Below are 13,640 nucleotides of genomic sequence, written 5' to 3'. Positions count from 1 at the left end.
TGACATCACAGGATGGAGCCCAATCACGGAACACTTTTGTCGAAGTTTCTCAAACTTTGACTGGCCCCTACTGGGCGTGCCCAGCATGGCACTAACCCTGAAGCCAGCAGGTATTTATTTAAAAACTTTTCTATGCCTTCGTTCAGTAATATACCATCACAACGGTTTACAAATAAGCACATAAAAAATTTGAAATAGATTGTAATTTAAATAGTAGGTGCCGAAGTTGTTCAGTTACATGAATCAAATACTATGTGCTATATGTAATGTGTATTGTAATTACCTTTATGGTCTATCCATACATGCGATATACTGTAATTTTTAACTTAATACTTAAGTATGATAAAAATAAAAAAAAAACATGTTCTCCGGTGACTTTTTGTTTGCCTGTGTGTATGGGTCCTTTTCTTGTTTCTTAGTACTATCTATTCCCCATTCTCACTTTGAAAAGCTTTTTTGAAAAGCCATGTTTTTAAGCTTTTTTTTAAGAGTTTTAAATCTCTCAATCTTATTTCGGGTGGCATTGAGTTCCATAATATTGGGCCGGCTAATGATAGTGCTCTCTCCCTTACTTGTGTCAGTTTAGCTGTCTTTACAGAGGGTATGGTCAGTAGAGCTTTATTTGCTGATCTGAGATTTCTTTGTGGAACATGTAGCTGTAATGCAGTGTTTAACCAGTCAGTATTTTCTTCATTGATTAGCTTGTGGATTGTGCATAGTGCTTTAAATTGTACTCTTTGTTCGATAGGCAGTCAGTGTAATTCGGCAAGTGTTTAAGTGATGTGATCCCTTCTGCTTTTTCCAGTTAGAATTCTGGATGCAGAGTTCTGTAAGATTTGTAGTGGTCTTAGTGTTGTATATGGTAATCCAAGGAAGAGTGTGTTACAATAGTCTGTGCTAGCAAATATAAGCACTTGCAGAACAGTTTGAAAGTGTACTTGGGTTAATAGGGGTTTAAGTTTTCTAAGGACCATTAGTTTCACGTAGCCCTCTCTAACTTTCAATGATATGTGTTTGAGGTTGATTTCATTGTCAATTATTACTCCTAGGTTTCGAGCTTTTTCGGTTAGTTCCACTATCTGATTGTTTTTAAGTTTGATGGGATTCTGCATTAATTCAGTGGCTTTTCGTTCAAAGTGTATGAATTCTGTTTTTTCAATATTAATTACTAGTTCCATTTGGCTTAGTAGTTTAATTATATCTAGATACAACATTGCTAGGTTTGTTTTTTTCAATTGTTTCATCTACTGGTAAAATTAGCTGAATGAGGTCAGCATATATGTAATGTATGATACCTAGACTGGCCAAGAGGTGGCATAGGGGCAGCATGTAAATATTAGAGTTGCCGAAAGTGCTGAACCCTGGTGGACCCCAGTTTTTAGCTTGATTTTGTCTGATAAAGTGTTATCTGTACCAGAAAAAAATCTATTGCTGAGGTAGGATCTGAACCATTCAATTGTTTTGTTGTCCTATTTCTTCTAGCCTTTTTAATAGTATGTTATGATTTACTGTGTCAAATGCTGACAGGTCTAGTAATATCATAATGTAGTGTTTCCTGCTGTCAAACCCACGTAGTACATTATCTGTTAGAGATAAGTAATGTTTCAGTACTATAGTGTTTTCTGAAGCTGTGTTGTGAGGGCTAAAGTACGCTGTTGTCTAGATGTTTTTGTATCGTTTTTTTCTATTAATTTAGCAAGCATGGGTAAGTTTGAAACAGGTCTATAGTTACTCAAGGTGTTTGGGTCACTGTTTTTTTTTCTTCAGTATTGGTTTAATTATAGCACCTTTAAGAAAGTCCGGCATTAGGCCTTCACACTAAGTGATAGGTTAATTATTTTTGCTATAGTGAGGGAGGTTATGTCAGCTAGTTTTTTTTATGTCCATGGTGGGAATGGTGTCAATTTTATGAGGGGCGGGGTTCAAATTGTTTATCATGGATTCCAATTCGATCTGGTACACCTCATCAAATGTGGACCATGGTGTCACATCTCTTTTGTGCATCTTAATTTCTTGCTTTGTTGATACCGGAATTTTTGCTTTAAGGTTAGTTTATTTTATCAGAGAAATAATGTGCTATTTCATTGCATTTATTCTCTTGAGGGGAATGGGGTTCCTCTGTTTTATCAGTAGTTAGATTTTTACTATATTAAATAGAGCTCTGGGGTATTTGTAAATTTTTCAATTTTTGAGCTAAAGAAATTTTTTTGCATCGAGAATTACTTTTTTGTAATAGGCTAGTTTCCTGAATTTGGTTAAGCTTTCCTCTGATTTGTCTTTTTTCCATTTTTTTTTCTCAGAATTTGTTTGATTTCCTTTATCCTCTCATTAAGCCATGGGTTTTTTTGCTTAGGCTTATGTATTTTCATTGTTTTTATGGGGTTAATGACAGCCAATTTACTTGTGCTCGTCAGCCATTCTGTAGTTGCAGTTACACAGTCTTTGTGGTCAAAGAGTCTCTTCTAGTTTAATCTTTAAAGTTTCAATGTTAAAAGGTGGACGGTATTTAAACCAGCGGTTCCTTTTTTATCTCCTTTGGCTTTATACACTTAATACTGGACTGAATTAGGAAATAGTCTGACCATGGAATTTGATTATATTTAGTGCTCAAGTGTTCAAAGAAGCTATGGTTGATGTATGTGAGGTCAAGTGAGTGTCCTGCTTTGTGTATGGGTTTATCTGTGATTAATGTGAATCCTAGTGCTGTCATCAAATCATTTAGTGTCTGGCATGTATTAGATAGTGGACGTGTGTCCATGTGAAGGTTGAAATCTCCAAGTACGATGGTTGGTTTGGAGGGGTTTAGGTTTACTGTTAAATATTCAATTAGTGAGGATATATTTAGGTCAAGTATGCTGGGGGGGGGGGGGGGGGGGGGGGGGGAGGGGCAATAGATAAGGCATATTTGAGTATGTAGTGCCGAAAATAAAATAAGAAAACGTTACGAACCCAACACCGCGGGACTGTGGGCGGGTTTCGTGAGGACTAATATCCTGCTGTCCTGTGAGAACACCTGTTACAGGCAAGCAACATGGTAGTCCTCACATATGGGTGAGTACCGAGCTGAGGATGTCTAAGTATGCACCAAATGTACTCAGGCGTGCAAGGCACTAGGCCTGGGATGAAATTTGGCCGAGGGCATCCTAAACCCCTCCAGGCAGGCAGAAGGGTGTTGGTACATCATGTCGTAAATAAGTTGAGCAAGACAGACTGGCCGAAGATGGAGTCTTGTCTGCCAACCTTGTCTAAACAATGGGCTGCAAAGATATGGAGAGAACTCCAAGTGGCAGCCCTGCAAATGTCAGGAAGCGGCACAGAGTGTAGGTGTGCTACTGAAGTCGCCATGGCCCTCACAGAGTGTGCTTTAACACAGTCTTGAAATGGAATGCCCACTTGCTGATAGCAAAAGGATATGCAGTCAGCCAACCAGGAGGAGAGAGTCTGCTTACCCACAGGCTTCCCCAATTTGTTAGGGTGGAAAGAGACGAACAATTGAGTGCTTTCCCTGTGGGCAGCTGTACGGCATAGATAGAACGCTAGAGCCCGTTTACAGTCAAGGGTATGCAGAGCCTGTTCTCCTGGATTGGCATGGGGCCTGGGAAAAAAGGTAGGTAGTATGATGGATTGAGGTGAAAATCCAAAACTACCTTGGGTATGAATTTAGGGTGAGTGCAGAGTACCGCCCAATCCGGCAGAGATTTAGTGTAAGGTGGATAGGTAACTAGAGCCTGCAATTCACTAACTCTGCGAGCTGAAGTGATAGCCAAAAGGAAAATCACTTTCCATGTGAGATATCGAAGTTCACAAGAGTGAAGAGGCTCGAATGGTGGTTTCATGAGCCAACCCAGAACCAGATTAAGGTCCCAAGAAGGGGCCGGAGGACGTAGCGGAGGCTTGATGTGGAGCAAGCCCTTCAAAAAACGTGTTACAAGGGGTTGTTACTGATATAGGAACATCAGACACCTTTATGGAAGGCGGCTACCTCACTGACATGCATTCTGATGGAAGAAGTTTTTAGACCTGACTGATAAGTGCCAGAGATAGTCCAGAAACTTCAGGATTGGACAGGAAAAGGGGTCAAGGGACTGAGAAGCGCACCATAATGTGAACCTTTTCCATTTGTAAGAATAAGCTTCTCTCATAGAAGACTTCCGTGAAGCGATCAAGACACGGGAAACTGGTTCATAAAGTTAAGAGGCTGAAGGATTAACCTTTCAACATCCATACCATCAGGGACAAGGTTTGAAGATTGGGATGGTGTAGGCACCCGTCTTTGAGTGATCAGAAGTGGGTCCTTTCCCAAGGGAATGTGCCTGCGGATGGAGAGATCCTGAAGTATTGGAAACCACACTTGGCGTGGCCAGTGAGGTGCTATCAGGATCAGGGTTCCCTGATCCTGACATAACTTCACGAGAGTCTTCGAGAGAAGAGGAAGTGGAGGGAATGTGTAGAGCAGACCAGTTCCCCATGAGAGGGAGGATGCGTCTCTGGGTTGAGAGAGTTTGCTGCGAATGAGAGCACAGTAGTTCTCCACTTTGCGGTTTTGTAGGGACACAGAGGTCTATCCGAGGATATCCCCATTGTTGGAAAAGAGTTTGCTACAGAGGGGTTGAGAGACCACTCGTGCGGTTGAAAGACGCGACTCAGCTTGTCTGCCAGCACATTGTCCACTCCCGGCAAGTAGGCGGCCTTGAGGTACATCGAATGGGAGAGCTTCCGCCCAAATCTGCACAGCTTCCTGACACAGAAGGAAGGAGCCCGTGCCTCCCTGCTTGTTGATATACTATATGGCCACCTGGCTGTCCGTCTGAATCAGGATGACTTGATTTGAGATACGATCTTGAAATGCTCTGAGAGCATATCTGATTGCTTGAAGTTCCAGAAAATTTATTTGGTGTTTGACTTCCTCTGGAGACCAATATCCTTATGTCTACAGATCGGCCACGTGGGCTCCCCAACCAAGGCTGGAAGCGGTGGTGAGAGTGATTTGAGGGTCTGGAGCCTGGAAGGCCAAGCCCTGGAAGAGATTGATCTGATTTTTCCACCAGGCTAGAGACACATTGAGTGGGTTACATAGACAATGGTCGACAGGGGCTGAATGGATTGAGTCCATTGAGACCTCAAGAGTCCAGTGCATGAGTCTCATGGCCAAGTAGGCCATTGGTGTGACATGGACTGAGGACGCCATGTGTCCCAGGAGGATGATAAATTGGCGTGCAGTCGCAGAGTGCTGAGACTGCAGCTAGTGAGCAAGAGACAAGAGTCAGTGCTTGTTGTCGAGGAAGGAAAGCCTTTGCCTGTAAGGTGTCCAGGTCTGCCCCAATGAACGACAAGGTTTGAGATGGGACTAAGTAGGATTTGTCGTAGTTTACGAGAAATCCTAATGAAATTAGTGTGTAAGGTTAGATTGAGGTACGACAGAGCAGCTTGAGTGAGAGCCCCGATTAACCAATCGTCCAGGTAGGGGTAGACGTGAACACCTTGGGTTCTGAGGAAGACTGCAACGACTACGAGGCATTTTGTAAAGACTCGTGGTGCAGACGCTAGGCCGAATGGAAGCATTCAATATTGATAGTGCTTGGGGCCTACTAGAAACATCAGGTATTTGCGATGAGATGGAGTTATCGCAATATGAGCGTATGCGTCCTGGAGGTCCAGAGAGCAGAGCCAGTCTCCTCTTTGTAGAAGAGATAGAAGCGAGCCCAATGTGACCATCTTGAACTTTTCACGCTAGAGGTACTTGAGGGCACGTAGGTCCAGAATAGGATGGATACCTCCCAATTTTTGGGGGATTAGAAAGTACAGGGAATAGAACCCTAGGCTGTGCTGAGAGTATGGTACAGGGTTTATTGCTTTGGACTGGAGAAGGAGGCAAACCTCTTGATCCAGAAGAATGGAGTGATCGGATATTCTCCACATCGGTGGAGGTGGGGAGTCAGGTGGCATGGAGAGAAAGGTCAGATGGTAACCCTGAGCAATTATTGCCAATACTTATTGGTCGGAGGTGATTGAGTGCCATATGTTGTGGAAGTGGCACAATCGACCTCCCACTGGTATGTGAGGCAGAGGAATCTGGCTGCTGCTCTCTAGGTGGAAGTCAAAAACCTGAAGCTGGCCCTGGTTGAGGGGCTGCTTGTGGCTTTTGTTTATGTGTTTGACGAGACTGCGGTTTTTGATAAGGTCTCGTGGCACGGGATCTGGTTGGTGGCGGGTAAGACTTCTTCGGGCGGATGAAGGACTTTAGAGTCTTTTCTGAAGGCATCAGAGAAGCTGTCTTAGGGTCTCATGATGGTCCTTTAGTTCCGCCACCGTCCGCTGAATCTGTTCGCCAAACAGATTATCTCCGACACAAGGTTCGTCGGATAACCTGTCTTGTACTTCCGGGCGAAGACTTGAGCCAGGCCCACCGTCTCGCCAAAATAGCAGCTGCAGATACTCTAGTAGAGTATCAAAGATGTCATAAGATGTTCTGATCTCATGTTTGCCTACCTCAAAACCCCTGTTTACTAGGGTTTGTAATTGTTCTTGAAATTGCTGAGGAAGGGAGTCCAAAAAGTCCTGTATCTACTTAAAAATGACCCTGTTATACTGGGTCATATAAAGCTGATAGGAAGAATCGGCGACCAATGGAATCTAGGAATTTCTGTTCCTTGCCAGGGGCAACAGAAGAGTGAGGCTTTGACCTCTTCGCTCTCTTCTGTGCAGACTCCACCACGACAGAGGGGTGATCCAGTTGTGATTTCTGAAAACCTGGAGCTGACTGCACCAAATAGGTAGTATCAGCTTCCCTGTGGACTGGAGCAATGGAGTCAGGATGTTCCCAGTTCTTCTTCAGGAGATCCAGAAGGACCTGATAGATGGGAATAGAGGTGATTACCTTGGGAGCATCCAGGAATTGGAGCAACTCCATCATCTGGTGCCTATCATCCTGTTCAGTCTGTAAAGGAACCAATTCAGACATTTCCTTCACAAAGTTTTTAAAGGAGAGGTCCTCTGGAGGAGAACACTTCCTACTTTCGGTGGGTGAAGGTGGTGAAGGTAAATCATCTGTCCGTCGAGGAGTCATCAGCCCAGGTATCAAGAATCAGCACGTGTCCCCTCTAGGAACTAGAGGGGGACAGGGTGGTGGGATACCTGAAGGTCCCGGTCTAGGCTCTGAAGGAATCAGAGGAATTATCGGAGGCACCGGTGCAGGCATTGAGGGCATCGATAGATGGCTCGGTGGTGACTGACGTATTTGGCATCGATGGCTGAGGAATAACTCCTGATGGAGGGATGCGGAACGGTGTTTCTCCTACCGATGATACTAAGTGGGGAGGGCACCTGAGCCATCGGAGACACGGGATCCATCAGTGGAAAAGCAGCCATAAGCGCTTCCATCCTGGAGAACAGGAGTGCCAGCGCTGCCGGAATTGGGCCAATGATCCGTTCCGCAAGCGGTGCCGGAGGAACCTGAAATCATTGCATTGCCTTGTTGATGGCCTCCTGAACCATCCGGTCCAGTTCTTCTCAGAGACCTGGAGCAAGCAGCCCTGGCTGCTGAACAGAAGAGGGAGGCAGAGGCATAGCTGGAGGCACCACCATTAAAGGCGGAGTCGCGGCTCGCCTCGGTGACCCGGTCGCAGAAACAGTCTGTGCCTTTTCTGGACGGGGTTTCTTCGACAGCAGCTCAGACTATGGCAAGGCGATTATTTCGCTCCCTCGATGGTCCGAGACTTACGGTGTCGATGGTGATTTTTGTCCCTGCGATCCCATCTGTCCTGAAGGGGAGTAGTGTGTCAATGGTCAAGAAGTCGATGCCGAGCGGTCACCTGCCACTGGTCGATGCTGGTACGAAGTTGACGGTGCCGGCTCTGACGACGTCTATGCAATGGACAGAGTTGGGGTTTGAGCACGGAAGAGAAGTTCCATCTTCTCCATTCTGGACTTGCGACCCTTTGATGTCATTAGGGCACATTTGGTGCAGGTCAAGACATCATGCTCGATTCCTAGACACATTACACAGACTTTATGGGGGTCTGTGATCGACATGGTGCGGGTACAGTCCGGGCACCGACGGAACCCCGACACCATGGAAAAAAATCGAGCCGCGGTATGGTCGACAGCCATTAGGCCACGAGGGCCAAACTCCACGGAAAACGGGTTAAAACTTACCGGAGTACCATGGTCTGAAAAAAGTTAGAGGGACGGACCCCTGTGGGGCAAATTAACTTTTAGTAATTCCATGAGGAAAATTCCTGTCAGGAATCTCTTCAGAGCTCCTTTACCGCGAGGCTACTGCTGCGTGGAAAAAAAGACGACTGAAGGGGGACCCCTGCTGGCTGCAGGGTTAGTGCATGCCCAGTAGGGGCCAGTCAAAGTTCTGGAAACTGACAGAAGTTTTCTGTGATTGGGCTCCATCCTGTCGTCACCCATATGTGAGGACTACCATCCTGCTTGTCCTGTGAGAACGTGCATTACGATATCGCACGCAATGCTAAGCACCCCTCATTTTAACTTCCTCTGCCCTAACTCGTCCCAGTCGTGAAAATTTTAAAGCTTGTATATGCATCTCGCAATGTGTTATTGCAGGCATGACGATAAAGCCCCAACGCGATTTGAAAAATGACCCTGTATATTAGCCATTGGTATATAAACAGCAGGAGGGAAGGGAGGATGGATAGAATAGGTCTGGCTGGGGGTGTAGGAATGTTTATATTGTTTCCAGAATTACTATGTTATTTTGTACAATTGTCTAGGATGGTGTGCAGAACTCATCCTTTAGGTCTGTTGGTTTTATTTTGTGAAAATTGAATAAAAACATTTTAATTGAATTCGGGAGATTTTTTGAGCATTGTAGTACTTGTGATTTTTGGGGTTTGCTGAGGCAAGAACATCTGTGGAGATAAGAAAAGATGGTGCTCTACATGTCCATGCATCATGTGGAAAAAGTGAAACTGAGGAGATCTAACAGCAGACAATCACACTAGAAGTGGCCCATATGCTAAGAGGAGCAAGCTTGCAGAGAACACTCCGCCTTCATGTAGTCCAGTGGTGTCACCCAGAAATCATGGCCAATTCAGCCTGCTCACCAAAGGAAATTATGTAATAGTCAACTTCTAATTTATGCCAACAGCAACTTAATTTGGTTTGATACCTGCCTTGCCATTGTACTCAAAGACTTTCTGATCTCTTTAGTTTAATCAAAGTACAGCATATGCATAACTTTCAGCATTAAAATGTACAAAATTCACCTGTTCAGATAAACTTATACTGAGATCATCATAACAGACTATTCCCAAACTCACCAGCTCTTTAACAACATCAATTAAGACTTCTACATTCCAGGTATGTGTTTGTGTACTGTCACTTTTATCCTTTCCATCACTCCAGATGCCACTGCCAGGAGCAGAGATAGACTGCAAACAAAAACAGACCTCAATTCAAGTATTATACAGTACATTCTAGCCTGAGCTATAAATGAACAAAAAACAAGACATACTGCTTTAATGTAATTAACAGCTAGTCAAGTCATTCCACAATGTGTAAAACTAGTATACAGCATAATATACTGGATAAGGAATATGCATTTAAATTGTAAATTGCCAATATATTTCTGCTCCTAGCTTAACTCCAGATTAACCTATGAGCCTTAGGTGCTTACCACAGACCTAGACAAAACAGGCTGTCCAAGAGACTTCAGTTGGCGTTTGACATATTACAAAGGAACTCTCCAAAGTTCAAGGATTAAAACTTAGTTTACCAGATTTATACTTCATAAACTGTATATTACTTTTATAGCACCATCATGAAAACAGCATTTTTTTTTCCAGTTATAAATATGTTCCATTTCCTACCATTTCCAGTAGCAGTTAAAAAAAATTTAGTGTGGGAGAGAGCAGGCTTGACAGAACTGCAAAATTCTGATCTCTTGTAAACAAGTTTGTCAATTAGTTAAATTTTTTAGATGGTACATAGTTTAACAGTATCACAAAATACTTAATTTTAATTTCTATAATATCACAGAATACTCAATTTTAATTTCTATAATATGCAAAATTGGGAAAAAGCAAGTTTGCTTACCATAAACGGTGTTTCCGTAGATAGCAGGATGAATTAGCTATGCTGTCTGGGAAGCATCACGACCCCAAGTAGGCGGAGTTCTCAGCTAATCAGCTTTGACTGCAGCTGCGCAGTAGTGTTCCTACGCGATTCCCTCTCCTCTTCAGTTTCTTTATAGCCAAGCGAGAGGTAATTTAAAAAGTATGCGTCCTCTGTGTGACTATCTAGGGCAGAGGGAGGGATCGTATGGCTAATTCATCCTGCTATCTACGTAACAGTTTACGGTAAGCAAACTTGCTTTTTTCTGTCGATAGCAGGGCTGAATTAGCCATGCTGTCTGGGAGTCCCAAGCTCCTGGGTTGTGTCCCTGAGTATATGACCCTGAAGGTTTGGACAGCAAACTCTGAGTAGTAGACAATCTCAAAACATTTTGAAGTGTTAAGACTGCTGTGCCTAGTGCTGCATCAGAGGTAGTTTGCTGTGTAGGCAACAGAGGGATGTAAAAAAAGGTGTGGATGGACAACCATGTTGCTGCTTTGCAGATATCAATCAATGGAACTTTTTTCAAGTGGGCAACTGATGCTGCTGTAGCATGGATCTGGTGCGCCTGAGGCTTGTTTTTAAGTTTGATGGAATGTTTGTTCTAGCAAAATAGAATGCATTGACACAGGTTGGCCAGGATCATTTGGATTAAAGGAAAGGAACAGTTGAGAAGGTCTCAAAGTGGATTGGGTCCTTTGTTTATAGTAAGCCAGAGCTCTTTTGCAGTCTAGGGAATGTAGAAGTTTCTCACGCTCATTTGCATGAGGTCTTGGCATGAAAATAGGCAGAGTAATGGTTTGATTAAGATGAAACAGAGACCACCTTAGGAAGATAGGGTGAGGCCGAAGAGTCACTGTCATGGTAGAATTCCAAATAAGGGGAGTAGTGAACCAAAGCCTGGAGTTCACCGACTCTCCTTGTGGATGTGATGGCCACCAGGAAGACTGTTTTCCATGTCAGGTATTTTATATAGTTCGTGACTAATGGTTCAAAGGGAGGAAAGCATTAGTTGTTCCAAAGCACATTTAGGTCCCATGATACCAGTGGCTTCGTCACTGGTGGTCGAAGCCATAGCATGCCCTTCATGAATCTGGATATCAAAGGATGATTTGAAAGTGATAGATTATGAGGGTCATGAAATGCTGCTATAGCGCTGATGTGAACTCTGACTGACGTGGTGGCTAAACCTTCGTTGTAAAGGATGTGCAGATACTGCAGCAATTGAGTGGCAGTGGCTACACCAGTTTTTGTAGCGGTGCCATTTTCCTGTGTAATTGCTTTCTGGTTGAATGTTTCCTGGATGCAATAAGGATCTCTTCTACCTGTGTAGGTAGGCCTAGGTGATTTAATATTTGCTTTTCAATCTCCATACTGTGAGATGAAGGGATTGATGCATTGGATGGAGGAGAGAACCCCCTTCTTGTGTTAAAAGATGTGGAAGTTCTGCAGTGGTATCAGTGGGCATATGGAAAGTCGCATTAGATATGCATACCACGGCTGTCTCGGCCATGCTGAGGTGATCAGTATCATGTCCGCCACGTCTTGAATGCATTTTTGTAGTGTCAGAGAAATCCGTGCAATGGGAGGGGAGTCATACATTAAGCCTGGCGTCCATGTATGTCGGAAGGCATCTGGGGCGAACCGCAGTTTGCATAAGTCTGAACTTGCCTGTTTGTTTCTGTTGCGAAGAGGTCCATTATGGGGAAACCCCACTTTTGGAAAACACAATGCCACTTCTGGGTTTAAAGTCCATTCGTATGTATGAAAACCTCGACTCAGACGGTCTGCAGTTACATTGTCCAGACCTGGAAGGTAAGTGGCTTGGAGGGTCACTCGAGCTTTGAGAGCCCAGAGAAGTATTAGAGTTGCTTTCCCGACACAATGTCCAGTAACCGGACCCTCCTTTCTTGTTTATGTAAAACATGGCCCCTTGGTTGTCGGTTTGTAAACCATTCGACTTGTTCCCCGGATCTGAGTCGAGAATGTTTGAAGTGCTTTCCAAATGGCACACAACTCTAGGAGATTGATTTGGTATGTAGTCTCTTGAGGTGTCCATAGACCTTGAGTCTTTAGGGTGCCTAGGTGGGCTCCCCAAACCTTCCTGGAGGCATCTGTCGTAAGTGTGAGCTGATCAGGGGGTGACCGGAAGGGGGCGCCCGATGAGAGGTTGTTGGGAGAGAGCCACCAGCGAATGTCTTCCTTCATTGAGTTGGTAATCGTACCTTGCAGGTGAGGGGCTGTAGAAACTGTGACCACTGGGTCTTTAGGCCCCCCCATTGTAAGCGTCGCATATGAAGTCTAGTATGGGGAACCATGTAGATGGCTGCCGCCATATGTCCTAGAAGGTGAATAACTTGGTGTGCGGATGCTTGGGTTTTGAGTAGGCTGTGAGCTCTAGTAGTTGACTAGGTAACAGTGTCTGAAGACAGGTGATTGTGCGTAATGTATGCACTCGCAGCGTAGACTGATCCGATGCTACTATTAAGTCATCCAGGTAAGGGAATATCTGGATCGAAAGTTGCCTGAGATTAGCAACCACCACTGCTAGGCATTTTGTGAACACCCTTGGGGCTGAGAATAGGCCAAAAGGGAGAACCTTGTATTGGTAGTGAGTATTCTGAACTTGAAAACAGAGAATGCCAAGAGGATGGGTGAATTGGGATATGGGAGTATGCATCCTTCAGGTCGATGAACACAGCCAATCGTTGGGTTGTATTAGTTGCAAGATGTTCTTGAGAGAGGTCATCTTGAATTTCTCTTTCTGGATATGTTTGTTGAGTAGTTGTAAATCTAGAATGGGTCGGAGACCCCCCTGGACTTATTTATTTGTAATAAGGAAGTATTGGGAATAGAATCCCCGGTTCTGTTGTTGAAGGGAGATGTTTGTATGGATTTCTGAATTTGTAGGTTGGCTGAGTTTAGGCATGCTGAGTGTGAGCTGTTAAAATTAGGGGTGATCTAACGACTGTTGCAATTGTTACAACTGTAAGTTGTTTTGAAGGTGTGCATAAGTGAATCTAATGGATTAGGTGATGGCATGGTAATGTTAATTAAAAGGAAATGGATTGAGGCTGTTTTGAAAGTACAGGTCCTTAGGACATTGAAAAAGTTACAAGCATTCCTTGGCATGGTATCATTGGTGGGGGATGTCTCAGCAGTCAGGTTTCGGGCTATTATAAAGCTTCGAAAGATTTGGTCATCACACCAGCACACTTAAAGCACACCCCCCCCCCCCCAAGGCCCTGTCTTGCAAATCCAAATTGATTATTTTATCAAATTGTATATGAATTGCCTTTGTCAAAATTACAAGTATGCATTAACAACCATTTACTGTTTCTCAGAGTGGGAGGAGGCTTTCCCAGTAGTGAAGACAGATCTCTGTAGCTAAGATTCTGCTGTGAGAATGTGTTCCAAGGTTAAAAAACTAAAACTGGTATTATTCCACCACAACTTGTGGTAGTGCCTCCTAGAGGCATAACAATAGAAACAAGAAAGTAGTCTCATTACCGCTATTTGCTGAATTAAGGCATATCAGAATGTTTAGTTTCAAGGAAAAC

The 13,640-nt window shown here is 44.0% G+C and overlaps 1 protein-coding gene across 1 annotated transcript in view; it reads right to left on the bottom strand.

Annotated features, from left to right (window-relative positions):
- Positions 1 to 13,640, bottom strand: part of CNOT1 (CCR4-NOT transcription complex subunit 1) — a 987,642-nt gene that overhangs the window by 734,820 nt on the left and 239,182 nt on the right. Inside the window, 1 exon segment of the mRNA XM_029609242.1 lies at positions 9,288 to 9,398. Within this exon segment, the coding sequence (XP_029465102.1) occupies positions 9,288 to 9,398 (111 nt within the window).

Source organism: Rhinatrema bivittatum, chromosome 7 (genome assembly GCF_901001135.1).
Source record: "Rhinatrema bivittatum chromosome 7, aRhiBiv1.1, whole genome shotgun sequence".
Taxonomy (NCBI): domain Eukaryota; kingdom Metazoa; phylum Chordata; class Amphibia; order Gymnophiona; family Rhinatrematidae; genus Rhinatrema; species Rhinatrema bivittatum.
The sequence above is the reverse complement of the archived record's forward strand: the minus strand, read 5'-3'. Positions and strand labels throughout refer to the sequence as shown.